Below are 14,246 nucleotides of genomic sequence, written 5' to 3'. Positions count from 1 at the left end.
TCTCTGTAGGATAATTTCTTTCTTTTGTGGGAATAATGTTTCTTAGTCTTAAAAAGCGCATCTTGTGTACTGAGACAATGAATTTAAAGCAAAAGCTGGCAACCACGTTTAGTGCTTTTTTTCTTTTCAGTGTGCTCGAGAACTGCTACTCACAGTATGTCATCACATGTTACTTGAAAAAAGCTTTGCGAATGTCGTACAGCTACTCCTTGCTTGAACACAATCTACTAGTGAGCCCATGTGGTATGCATGAAATCATCTGAGCACAATCACTGCATTCCGAAGTACTCACCACGTAGTAGGCCCAGTCAAAGTCGTACCTCTCCTTTCGCTCCAGGGCAGCCACAACATCCCTGGATCAGAAATACATACAAGCGCTGTATGACAGTGCCCATGCCAAATGCAAAGAGAGCACATAGGAGTTTGCAAGAAGGCTCATGAAATTCCTGGGACTGTATTCTGATTAATATCCTGAAAAAGTGTGGCCTGTGTGGTTCGAGAAGCGAAAATAACAGTGCACGCCCAAGAGCAACAAAAAGCGCCAGCATGCAGAAAGCACCATTTTCTTGCCATGAATAACTTTTCCACCTATCTCAACTATTATTTTTCTAAACATAAATCAAGTTACAGTGTGTAATCCCCCAAGCAATGCACAGGTATAAGAGATGCCATAATAAGACGTCCATTAATTTCTACCACCTAACTCTAAGCAGACAAGCATTTTTGCATTCTGCTGCCACTGGAACATGGCTACCACGGCCGGGAATCAAACTCGCGACCTCACACTAAGGAGGTCATGCCTCATGATTGTGGGTATGACCTCCTTTCTGACGGCAGACGTGTAAGTGCCTTATAAATGCTCCAAATATTCAGACAAAAATGTCTGATAATAATGAATTCGACAAATAGGCTTTTTCTTGTACGAAAGCATAGCAATCCTAGGTTGTCTTTCTTCATGACCATAGCTCCAACACAACTACAGTGAAGCCACTTTCCAATGCCACACCATGTTGCATAAGTCCGTGCAGAAGCAGTAGAGGCGTGACATTCGAGACCACAGCCCAGTAACCGATCTTGGAAGCTACAAAGTGTTCACTGCTGCAATTGACAGCCATTGCACCAACGCTTTCCATCGCAACTGAACAAAATCACCAACTTCTGCTCTTTAGCCAATCAGACATTGCAGATGGTCTCTACAGATATCTGTGTAGAGTGCATAATTTTAGTCCTAATGCTATTTTGCTGTCATGAAACATGACTCACAACAGCAAATGCATGACTCTAACGCAAAAGCTAGCATTGGTTTAAATCAAGACTACAAGACCACATAGCTCACTCCAGCTGAATTTGAAGATATTGTTTGTGGTGTTAGTGGTCTCATCAAAGAAAAATAATATAGGATTGCACATTAACAATTGTGCCTCTAACAATGCTTTCCACCCAACAGGTACATAAAATATTGTAAATCGCTGCAGTATTCGCTCTTTTGGTGCTCTCTGGTTAAGCTCTGCGTCTAGAGATGTCGCTACTAGCATTGTTGCTGCCTTCTATAGCTCCGGTAACCTCGTAATCCGTGAACAGCAAGAAGTTTACGGACGATTTATGGACAAGTCAAAACTATCTTATTATGATATACCCTACCTATACTGTGCCAAGGAAAGCATATGTCACCTTGAAAAAAAACAAGTCCACTTGTCGAAATGTTGGCTCCTGCTTTTACCTTGTTCTCATTTTGCTTATCGTCTTGAATTTCCATCTCCTGCCTTCCCCATATTACGTACCTAGACAGATAAAGGCTGGCACCGGAGCTCTTTGCAAGTGGGATGAACTCCTGACATTCGATGCCCAAGACACCATCCCTGCAAGCCACATCAAGCACAACTACGAATAAAGAGGTAGTCTAAGAGCTGTGTCACACACTGCTATTACTATTTAGTAAGTGACTCTGGAATCAGCCGTATGCTAATAATAATGTTGCCTGCATTACAAATGTTGTCAATGCTAGATTTGCAAGTGTCACCATATGCAGATACAGTAATCAACAAAACCAGGGAACATTGCACACTGCTATAGAATATGTCAACGTGTACACTATAATTTTACAACACATATGTACTGGGGAAGTGGAAACTACAGGACAGAAGTTCATGCATGACACTCAGTGCCTTCAAAAATAAGTCAGAAGTTGCACAAAAAGATGCCTCTAGTTGCAATTTCTCAAAACAATGACAACCACGTTGATCAAAGGCAGCACAGCATACTTGTACAATAAGTAGTGAGCATGATGTTAGTCACTGAAGCCCTACCTTACGTCACATGCATGATTATATTATCATACTGCCGTCTCCATGTCTAGCATTCATCTACCATACTTTGTAAATTATTGGCAGAAATGATAAAACATTTTGCAAGAACAATAACCAATTTGACCAGTTTAAGCACTAACCGCGAAAAAACCAGCAAAGTCACTTGCTCTTTCAACCCCTTCCATGCCATGTACAAGCTAGGTTTGTCCATGAATTTCTGGTAAAAATGGCCAAGGACGAGTTAAGCTCCTATATGGTATTTTTCATTTTCTCGCAATGCCATGGGTTGAAATAATTTTGTCTGACTGCTTTGTCTAGCTTCTGGTAGATGGCAGCATGCATTCCATGAAGCAGTGCAAGCAGGAGCAAGTTTCTTTTAGACAAGAAAGTAAAATATTTTGTGGTCTTTAAGATGGCACTGCCGGCAGGTCGAGGTTTGCTGGCTTCATCTTAGAAAAGAAAAGCTGACTTTAGTAATGAATTGAGTGATTCCAAAAATGAAACATTCAGTTCCTCAAGTGAAAAAGACTTGAGTTTCTTGAAGCACCCCGCTCGTTGTTAGAGAGTGAAAACGAAGGTGAGAGCAGCGCCTCTGATGACTTAGATGCCGCAATGCAATGATGTGAACGTAACGTAAACAATGCCTGTGCATATCTGCCTCGCCTCCCATCTTCGGCACCTCCAGGTAAAATGTTTGGTGTTGAGAACATAAGTGACCCATTGGAGTCGAGCATTAAGTGTTGTGTTCTTTTTTCATACCTATTTTGAGAGTTTTAATAAACAAATTCATACACTATTGTTTTTATTCTTTTTTTAACAAAATTTTGTAATAAAATAACTGATAATTTTTGGTGAGAACTAGGGATAACCCATAACCTCACCCCCCCCCCCCCCCCCACTCCCATAAGCGGCACTCTCGCGGGTCAAGCTCCCCCAGCACTGGTCAACCCAGCACTGGTCACCCCAGCCACCCAGCACCACAGCAGCCGTCTCACCCTTGTGTTCCCCCCCCCCCCTTTCCGCCTTTCCGGTCTGTGAAGTGTCTCCCCAACTTCCGTACTCTCCCCTCCTTTCTTTACAAAAGACCCTTTAAAAGCTGGACACCGCCACCCCCGAAGAACAACCCCTGAAGAAGGAGCCGAATGGTCTCTGAAACATCGGGCTAATAAAATTCAGTTATTTGGTTGGAGTCAGTCTGAAAGTCTGAACTAGGGATAACAGCGTGGCACAGAAGGGATTAACAAACAATGCATCTGCTGTAAGATGAGTTTTGAGAAAGCTTTGCAGATTCCACACTAATAAAGCAATGTACATTTTGCCCTCTTTGATCTCTCTGAATCGCAAACCCTCAAGTACAGGGAACAAATGAACAAACCTTCGAGAAGTGAGCCTTCCCTCCGCGCGTAGTCGCTCCAATAGGTCAAGGGCAGCATGACTGTGCCTGGATTCTGCATCCAGCACATCAAAGGATACACCCAAGCGCTGCAATGAGGTATCACAGAAAGCACATTTAAACAGCATCAGCAATACGGGGTAAAAACCATGGAACATGTTTGTGCAACCACTTTTGGATACATTACTGTTACTAAACAAGTAGTAAAAATACGCTTGGTTTACAAGCTAAGGATTCAGGGAATGTTTCTCATACAAAACTGTGCTGGCCTGCAGGCAACTTTTGTAATGCTTGAAAAAGAGAGAGAGCACAATAGTAAATTCTGCAAAGGGTTCATGGAAGGGAGTATTCTTTCTATATATTTATTTATCAGTACTGTAGAACACCTTGTGGTCTATGCAGGAGGGGCCATACAGGTAGCAATCCAGGGTCATAACAAGCAAGTAACTATCAGACAAGCAATAAATAATGAAAACAAAGATGCAGTAAAAGCTAGCAAGACAGACATTAATTACAATAACAATAGATGCGTTCCAATTGGTGTACAAATTTACTTGCATCAAACACAATAGGTAGGGTAGAGCGTTCCAGTTTGACACTGTTTTAGGAAAAAGCTGTATTTATATACATTTGTCTTAGCGAAAATTGGAGCAACTGCCCTTTTATGGGTATGTCTAGTTGTCCTAGCAGTGTGAGGTCATAGGCAGTTTGGTTATTTCACCTTTATATTCCTGCAAGACGGTTGCATAGGAAAGCCAGCTGACTGACCCTTCTGTGGAATTCTAAAGATGAGATGTTATGTTGGCTCATTCATTGATAACGAGGGTGAGTCAGTCACCCTGTGCTTATTAAAGATGAAACAGACTGCTTCTCTTTGTATACATTCAAGCTCTTGAATATTGCTTTTGCTGCAGAGATCCAACACGAATTGCACACCAGAAGCTTAAAGCTAGGAGGTGCCATTCTAAGTTTACTTTTCATAAACCACAACCTTTGTGGTGCAGAAATACAAATAGCCTATATATGTGATGACCAGAAGAGTTTGTTATTCAAAGTAATACCAAGATACTTGTATTTATTTGCTTCAAGTATGTCACGCTGGTTAAAGGAGTATGTAAATGTGTTAGGGCTTTTACTTCTCATAATACACAGAAGTACACTATTTTCTCTATTTGTTTCCATGTCCCATCAAGTACACCAGTTTCCAATGGCCTGTAGGTTTTCTTGTAATATTATATGATCGTTTCGAATATCAATTTCCTTAAAAACAACAGAATCATCTGCAAACAGACAGACGCAAACACCACTATGAATCAAGTCTACCAAGTCATTAACATAAATAAAAAGCAATAGTGGTCCCAATACACTTCCCTGAGGCACTCAAGTGGTAATATATGTAACAGGTCTGAAGAGTGATCCAAAACATGTACAAATTGCTGCCTCTCCCGAAGGTAGGCACTAATCCATTTAATAATATTTAACAAAAGACCCAAACATTTCAACTTGTGTAATAACTTCTCATGTGGCATTTTAGCAAGCTCATTAAAAAAAACTAAGAGCAAAGCGTCCAGCTGACCCACCATATCAAGAATATATGCAAAATTATGTACTGTTGAAACCAGTTGCGTAACTGTGGACATCTGTTTTCTAAAACCATGTTGACAGGGTGATAAAAAATTCCACCTTTCAAGGAAATTGAAAATGATCTTCGAACTGGCGTGTTCCAACAGTTTACAACATGCGCTTGTAATTGATGTGGGTCAATAGTTGTACACAGATAAATGGTCACCTTTTTTGTGAACAGCAGTAATGCGCGCTATAAGCTAGTCATCTGGAATTTCACCTGCTGCACTTGATAAATTGAAGAAATCTGTCACAAAGTGAGATATTTGGTCCATGTACCAAAGCAGAAAAACATTTGGATACCATCCAGCCCATAAGGCTTATTTAAGGTTAGCATTAAAAAGCATAGATATGACGCCTTCACATGTCACTGTTAGACCATCGGCTAAGCATGATTCTGCACTCTGAGGTACGTAGTTATCGCCCCTCATAAAGAAACTGTGAAAGTAATTACTGCAATTCTCTGCAATTTGTTGACCGTCAGCAGTTATGGCGACACCAATTTTCATTTTAGAAACATCCTGCCTGTCTACTTTCCTTCAAAAAAACGCCAGAACTTCTGGCTGTCACATTTATTAAACTGAGAAAGATAATGATTGAGGTAAACACTTTGAGACTCTGTCACTTTTTCTAAGAAGTTAAGTTTCAGTTGAACAAAAATGGAAGATGATGTCATTTTCTGCTTGCGGGGCTGTTGAATTTTACACTTTGTATAAATAATATCTAGTTATCCAAGGGTTAGAATGTTGCTTGTGTATAGTTTTAGTAGGTATAAATTTCATAACACAAAATTTGACAGCTTCACGCAACTCCTTCCAAGAAGTCTCAATATTATTTACCTTAAGATGGAGATGAACATCTAAACAATCAATTACAGTGACATCAGCGTTACAAAAATTCTGATTAGCTGACAGAGTTTTTGTAAGTTTAGGCCTGATATTAGTTAGCTCCCAATAAAAACAGATCAAACCATGACCTGAAATTTCGTGCTGCACTGATGCCAACATGCCACTAAACATTTCTGTTATAACTAGGTTGAGTATGGATCGACCACGCATGCACTGCAGCACCACCTGCTCCAAATTCAAACACAACATCATATGCCAGATGACATCATTTCTATAGAACATCCATACTTCATTTGTTCCCAATTAATTGCAGGGAGGTTAAGATCACCCATCACAATAACCTTTCTATTACGTAGGCTGAGTAAATGATCATACAGTTTTGAGAAGTACACATACTTGCATCGCAAGAGCAGTACACTGCATAAAGAACTAATCTAATCCCACAAAAACACAGTGAGAGCACCAAACTTTCCCGATCAGGGATTTGATCACCAGCACTAACATCGACAGAATGTTTTGCAAGAACAGCCAGGTCACCTCCTTGAGAACCCCTGTCACAGCGATACAAGCACTATCCCGGTGGTGCGATTTCATCATCATGAATATTGTCATGAAGCCAAATTTCACTAATCAAGCCTACATGTGGATTATATAAGAGCAACAGAGATTCCAATGTGTCCATTTTGTTTAGCATACTTCTGGCATTTTACGAAAGGAGGTAGAACTTATGAACCTTCTATTCCTAGCTCTAGAGCGACTGAAAGTTTTTGCTTGATAGTACTTTGCTTGCCATCGTATAGTCGTCCCATATGTAAAACTGATCATTGATGCGCAACTTATCATTTACCAAACTTATCCTTTTCCCTTCGACATTGTCTGCCTTTGCACTTACCTAAAGCAGCTTACATTCTTGGAGTGTGTCTGCACAATAATCATTTTGCAAGTATTCTGCAGCTTTCTAATGGCAGATGTCAATGCATCATGAACAGAGGTATGTACACACATGAGCAAAATTATACAGAACAGGGATCACACAATACAACCGTTTTATTTTTATTTTTTTATTTTATTTTTGCTGCCTATACATGTAATTTGAAATTGACAACCGCAGTTCAAACTATGTAGAGCACTCATCAATTTTAGCCTGTGTGCCTGAGTTAAGAGTAAACTGAGTTTTTTCAACGAGCCCATCATTCACATACTTTTGCTTACAGGCATACCCTCAGTGTTTACATGCTCATAACTAAGTTCAAGGTTTTGCAGCTTCTTTGCATTTATGACAAACACAGGCTTTTAAATATCAAGCTAAAGAAATTTTGCTGGAGAAAATAATAATTTATCAATACTAAACAATATTGCACATAACTTATATGAAAATTATATTAGTTTTGTCATACATAGACACGAGTGTATGGCAGTTTCTTTTTTTCTCTCTCTCTCCCCCTCTCTCTCTCTCTCTTTCTTTACTACTGTATGAGAAGTATCCGTTATTAGCTGCTTTCGTAAGTGTGAGATACCACTTTGTTATTGCTCATGTTGTTCTTTGATGCATCAAATGTGTATTGTGTAAGACACATATATCTATTGCGAACCACAGATCCAGAAGCCACTGTCAGGCACATAAAGCCCTTTTTTGTTTCTGTCCCTTTTAACGCGATAGCATTAAGGGCCCCATGTCGAAGAAAATCCGGCATCGGCATTCGTCATCCCACGTCCGACGTCCAGCGTCAGACATTGCTTCAGCAAAAAGAATTTCGAACCAAATTCCGAACCACGCATACCCAACCACTATTCTACCACCAAAGTTGCTCATACCTTGTTTTTCATTCTTTACAAAGTTATTCCTCGAAATTTTGAGAACGGCAGCCCACAAACAAATGTAATGGAAAAAAAAAACACCGACAGCACATATATTTTATGTTAGCTCTTCTCAGACTGAAACATTAAAAGTGCGAAAGAATAACAGGAGATCGACCCACACAAGAGGCCACATTTCCACCAGAAAGCTTGCCTTCGTGCATAGTGTTTGTCGCCAGCATTTCCCGGTAGATGTTATATAAGCTGCAGTTCCTGGGAAGCATGAAAAGCAGTCAGGGGTCTCTGAATGCTATCGTGTTCCACTCTTAAAGGCAAAGCTTAAGCGTCATCCAAGTTTTTCTTGTGTGTGTATACAAGAATTACACTACTACTACTACTACTACTACTACTACTACTACTACTACTACTACTACTACTACTACTACTACCACTACTACTACTACTACTACTACTACTATAAACGACAAAGAGGGTCTTCTTACCTTGTACTGCTGGCCATAGCCATCCAAGCTTAATTGCCGCCACTGTTGCCACTGGTCAAGTACCTTCTGCTGACCTGTCAGACAACCATCATGCAAAATCAGTGGGCCTTGCCTACTCACGCACTTACCAGCTTCAAGGTCAGCAAAATTTCGAAGAGCCTCAGCATGAAACGCAGGGTTCTTCTCGGCTTCTGCGTTGGCAGCCACATAGACCTGGTCAACAGCAAGTTCAGAAAGACTCATTTCCCCAGCAGAAATCGCAAACTCAATTTTGTGGTTAGAATTTTGGTGCAAATAAGCCTGTGCTCTGTACTTTACAATTCAACTTGTGCTAAACCAGTAATGGACATGGTATGAGGCACAATTGTTGTTTCAGGCTGTAAACGAGAATCACTGAGGCAAACCTCTGCTGTGTTCATAACTAGTCTCAGGTGACACAAGATTCCACTTTCTCATCCTGGTACTTGAGTCTTTAAATTTGCAACAGCAGGCAAGATTCCACATTCTAATCCTGGTATTTCAGTTTTCAAATTTGCAGCTGTGATATAATCAGATAAGTCCAAAACAAGAAAAAAATTTTTTGAAGTGGTCACTTACTGAAAGGAGGTGTTTAAGGGGATCCTTAGAGAGCTCCTTGTTATTGCCATATTTGTTGAAACCAGCTATCAGAAGACCTGCAGCAGTGGGAACAGGATGGAGCTAGGACACCTGCATCAGCAGCACTTATACAGATAAACCAGTACTGCTATCTTGTACGTATTCGAAAAGCCAACGTCCGGTTTCACTTCACGCGATTGGCCTAGGTTGGCCTAGGCTGCGACATCGGCGCAACCAGGACAATCACATGAGACGAAACCGAAAGTCGGCTTTCCGAACATGTACAAGATAGTGATCCAGGTCCTCAAATACCTATGTCTCTGCTCACTAGGGCACCTCTGCTCTATATTGCGATGCTATTTACTATGTCATTATTTGGCCACTGATAAGAACATACAAATCAAAATACAGCAGAGACCTATACATGTACCACAAACATAACTTTAGAATCCATACAAAATATGTGTAAAGCACATGCAAACTCTCTTCCAAATCAGTGTTCCCTTAATACACAGGTTGCTGATACATTAGGTGCTGTCTTCAATACACAATGGAAAATCACAATACATCTACAATGTACTAGACTGCCCATGCTTTCCAGACCTACAGTGGGCATCAACAGTAAGTGTGTGTAAAGACAGCAGAAGCTTGATGTGGGTGAGTTGGTTTTGCATACTTGAAGAAAAGAGTGCTACAAAGACGCGAACTAAAGAGCGCCTTGTCCGTCGTACATGTTCCTCTTTTAGTCCGCGTCTTTGCAGCGCTCTTTTCTTCAAGTGTGTAAAGACAGCATGCATAATTGCTTCTCACAGATTTTACAGCCTAACAGTGTCCCTGACCCAATTCCAACGAATTCTGCATCACTATAAATAAACACAGCTATCATTGCCCTCCCACCTGCCCACACCCACAGTGGTTACCATGGTATTAAATACAAGTCAGTCACAAGGCAGCCATATCTATTGATTGATGGTGCTCATTCCCCCAAGACAACACAGGAGTTATGACATGTACTGTAGGGGAGGGCTCCGGATTAATTTTGATTGCCTGGGTTTATTTAAAGGGGCCTGGAATCAGTTCTTATCGAAGTCAATAAATCCACTTGAAGGTAAATTCGACTGTTTCGGAAATACTTTGCCGCAAAAAGTTCTTCAATGCGCCCAGCAGAAGTGGAGTTATTGGCAATCAAACATAGTGTCGCGGTGCTCGTGCTCCTTCTTCAATGATTTGCACTGCGAAGGCTATGGCAGAACAGGGTGTGCCCACAATGCTCCACCTACTGAACATCACCGCGGCGCACAGTTCAAATTTGATTTTGAATGTTCACGTAGATGTCAGTAGTTCCAATTTTGGCACCTACAACGCGCCAAACACTGTTGTTCTCAGCGAGCCACAGTGTGCTCAGTCAGTGGACTCGTCGTGGCACCCCGCAGCGGCCGCAGTATATACGCTACATACGAGTAGCAGAGTGCAGCTACATGCAACTGCAACATTTGCTTTGTGCACAACAGGGCTAGAGTGCGCGCTCACACTCATATGCTGGTATCTGGCTGTGCTATGTGGTGTACACCAGCTAGGACTGAGCGCGCTGGCAAGTGTGTGTGGTCTGACCTTATGTTTCACGTGGTTCTAGGCTGGTTGAGTGTTCAAAACTAGTAGAAATTAGTGAGGCCCACGAGCTATAACACCGATAAGCAGGGTGGCCAAAGTTCAATTCCTATGCAGGTGGCTGCGCCCAAGTGTGAGCAGATGATAGTCGGTTTCTTTCCAAAGACGTAATTCTTACAGAGATTCTAATACCCGCCGTGGTTGCTTAGCGGCTATGGTATTGGGCTGCTAAGCACGAGGTCGCGGGATCAAATCTTGGCCTTGGCAGCCACATTTTGATGGGGTCGAACTGTGAAAACACCAGTATACTCAGATTTAGGTGCACGTTGAAGAACACCTGGTGATCCAAGTTATTCCAGAGTCCCTCACTACGGTGTGCCCCATAATCAGATTGTGGTTTTGGCATGTAAAACCTCATAATTTAATTTATATTAATTTTTAGAAATTCAAAAGAAGGTTTTTGCTTACTGCAACCTGTTTATTAAACTACATCAATAAATATACACAGTAACAGCAGGAACAAGCATACTGAGTCAAACACCCTTCTTGATTTATGTCAGCTATTGGCCAATAGCAGCCATGTATGGGAATCTGCTATATTACGAAATAAAGCATCTAGAAAAGAGTGAGGAGCAGGCTTCTGTTGAAAAGAGTGTGTTTGTGAGAAAGGTGACTTCGCACTCTGCTTGCGAGATCCACGAGCCTCACATGACTGCAAAATCTGGCTGAGAGGTTCCCAGCGATGTATGCTATATGTAGACTGTGTTTTTTCACCAAGCTCTAGGTGTGGTCCAGGGCCCCTTTAAAGTGCACAACTGTTTTCTGCCCCTGTCAGAATGCAATTGCCATGGCCAGAAGTTGAACCCATGACCTCATAATCATCTGCAGATAGGCATAAGGGCTCATTTACACTGACGACTCGCAAAGGTTTCAGCTACAGTTGAGTGTGCCATATTTATTAGTAACTTTGGATCATCTGTTTTCCTGGTTAGTATGTTTTTTCTCACATTTTCTTTTCCATAAATGTATGACTGAGATTATGCTGTATTGTGGTAAACCTACGATAAGCTCATTACACTACTGCACCTGGGCACCAACCTAGGTGAGTTTCTGGATTCTTTTCAAGCATTCAGCTATATTAACAATAGGCAAAACCAACATATCAAGTGTGTGTGTGGGGGGGGGGGGGGCAAAGAGCCTAATAACAGCTATCATAGGAAACAAAGAAATAAAATGCTGACGAGAATACAACACCAGGTTGCTACTTGCAGAAACCTCACAGAAACAAGAAAGGTAACCGCGAAAGTGAACATAATCAGATACAGAAAGGCAAGGTGGGGCCACAACACATCCCACACTGTCTTTATCAGCCTATTTTGTGTACACAATGGGCTTTACTATAGACTTCCCCTGTCTTGTTTTAGCCAACGTTCACCATCCAATGCCACCAAATTTTGTAATCTCACCACACTGCCATATCACTTTCCGCCCACGACTGCAGTTTCCTTCCTTTGGCACCTATTCTGACACTTTAACAGACCACCCGTCATCTGCTCTATGCGTTACATGGCCTGCCCAACTCACGTCTTATCTATTAATCTCAACTAGGATGTCACCAATCCACATTTCCTCTCTCATCCATACTTCTCTGTTCCTGTCTCATAATGTTACACCTATTGTTTTCCCATTTCATCACTCGTTGCACGTTCCTTCAATTCTTCTCAAATTTCTTTGTTATTCACCAAGTTTCAGCCCCATAAGGTAGCACTGACAAAATACAATGATTGTGAAAGCGTCTTTTCAATGCTGCCTTATGCGCCATCAGTGGAACCGCACATACCGCACTGGGTGCCCCAATCTCCCAGGTAGTTGAGCCGAGTGACATGGTGCCCAGCAAAGCTCAGCAGGTTGCAAAGGCTGTGGCCCAGTACTGTGGAGCGCAGGTGGCCGACATGGAATGGCTTGGCCACATTGGGTGAGCTGAAGTCCACCACAAAGCGCTGTGAAGGCACAAGGCATGGTGCACAGCCGGCTGATCGTAGAGATTCCTGCATCAAAGCAACCTGAGTGTAGCTGGACAATGCACACCGGTGAGCTATTTGAAACATTCTTGGTTATTAAGAAAGCGCGAACGAAGCTGACATGACAGCAAAGAAGACAGGAAATCCACGAACTTGCAGCTAGGTTTATTCAACGAGCATGGTAACTTTAGTTAAGTGTGATGTGCTGAAGCGTATGACCACCTAAAGAATGTAGACCTTTCAGTGCCACGTCACTTATTTAATCAGACGTTAAATATCAGTGCCTTTAAGGCTGACAAACACACATGCCCACAAACATAAAAGCAGTTGAGAACTCTTAGCAATATGTCGGTTAGCGCTGACTCACCTGGAGAAATCTGGCACGGTCAATGGGCACGGCCAGCTCACCTGCCTCGAGCACCATCGCCTGCGGCAGCTGCCAAATAGGCCCACATATGTGTCACGCGATGACATCTTTTAAGCCAAGATAGCCACAAGGTGCTTTATCTCATGGTTTAGATTTAAAGGGAAGCGTTAGTTTGATCATATTGTTTATATATATATATTTCAGCAAAGTGACAGAAAGTGGAGAACGATACATTCAACGATACATACACCCCAGTTGTTTCCAAGTGTTGTAATTTCGAACATTCACTCATAAGTATGCCTCATAGTCACTCGATCCCAAAGTAAGATTGTGTCACAGTCATTGCCAATATTGCCGTACATTAACTATAGCTACCCAGTAGACCAAATTTTCACTTGAAAAGGATGTTGAGTCAGTTTAGAAAGATTCCGTTCTTTTTAGAACCCTTCCGCCTCCACCAGCTTTTTTATATGCAGTAGTAGTAGTAGTCAATTCGACATCCAAAACTCGTGCACAGTGTGTGGGGTTACATACGTTCCTGCTGAATTCGAAAATTGCAATATTCGCACAATATTTGTAACAGGGTAACGAAAGAGTCGAGCACAAGCATACACTCACCACATTTTCCAAATCTGTTTTAAGTGGTCCTCTAAACTCATCGGAACCGATGCCAAGCGCCCCACCAAGCTCCGATTCAGAGACGACCAGGAACGGCACGCTGCAGCTTGTGATCAAACAGAACGTGCATTTCAGAAAAAAAAAGCAATAAAGAAACGCAATTACATCCTAGCATTCTTTGTTTAGAACCTACCTTTTGTCCAGTTTCAACTTTACGAGAGGAAGGAAACGATGGACGGAGAATTCCGCAGCATCGCGACACCGCGCCAGACGAGTTGCCGACTGGCACATCTGCAAGATTACGTTAGTTGACGTCCTTGGAACAATCGCGCCATAAATACCTGTTCAGCAATCTTTCGCCGAAGGGCCGATACCATGTCCGTAGCTAAGCGAACGACGGGCGATCAAAACAAGTTTCGCTTGTTTACATCGCGAGCTCGCCAAAAAGCACATGGCCTGATGGCCATGCCGATGCAGTCTAGTTTCGAGAAACCTATAGTTTCTCGAAACTCTATGACAAAACCGGACCATATTTTATATCTACAAGCAGCTTTGTGGTGAACCA

General features: G+C 41.9%; 1 protein-coding gene across 2 annotated transcripts in view; it reads right to left on the bottom strand.

The window, feature by feature from the left end:
- The window catches only part of ArgRS-m (arginyl-tRNA synthetase, mitochondrial), a 31,104-nt gene extending 16,869 nt beyond the window's left edge, over window positions 1–14,235 (bottom strand). Inside the window, exons 1-11 of one of the 2 annotated variants that reach the window (XM_075696651.1) lie at window positions 14,023–14,235; window positions 13,875–13,972; window positions 13,682–13,781; window positions 13,064–13,132; window positions 12,516–12,723; window positions 9,068–9,144; window positions 8,599–8,683; window positions 8,471–8,544; window positions 3,682–3,788; window positions 1,782–1,859; window positions 293–353 (exon numbers count right to left, since the gene is read on the bottom strand). In XM_075696651.1, the coding sequence (XP_075552766.1) occupies window positions 293–353; window positions 1,782–1,859; window positions 3,682–3,788; window positions 8,471–8,544; window positions 8,599–8,683; window positions 9,068–9,144; window positions 12,516–12,723; window positions 13,064–13,132; window positions 13,682–13,781; window positions 13,875–13,972; window positions 14,023–14,058 (993 nt within the window). In that variant the 5' untranslated portion in view covers window positions 14,059–14,235. Of the gene's footprint in view, window positions 1–292; window positions 354–1,781; window positions 1,860–3,681; window positions 3,789–8,470; window positions 8,545–8,598; window positions 8,684–9,067; window positions 9,145–12,515; window positions 12,724–13,063; window positions 13,133–13,681; window positions 13,788–13,874; window positions 13,973–14,022 lie in introns of both variants that reach the window. The other variant, XM_075696650.1, reaches the window with a different exon arrangement.
- Window positions 14,236–14,246: the final 11 nt, after the last annotated feature.

The sequence above is a fragment of the Dermacentor variabilis genome, chromosome 6 (assembly GCF_050947875.1).
Source record: "Dermacentor variabilis isolate Ectoservices chromosome 6, ASM5094787v1, whole genome shotgun sequence".
Taxonomy (NCBI): Eukaryota; Metazoa; Arthropoda; class Arachnida; order Ixodida; family Ixodidae; genus Dermacentor; species Dermacentor variabilis.
Note: the sequence above shows the minus strand (reverse complement) of the source record. Positions and strands in the feature narration are given on the sequence as shown.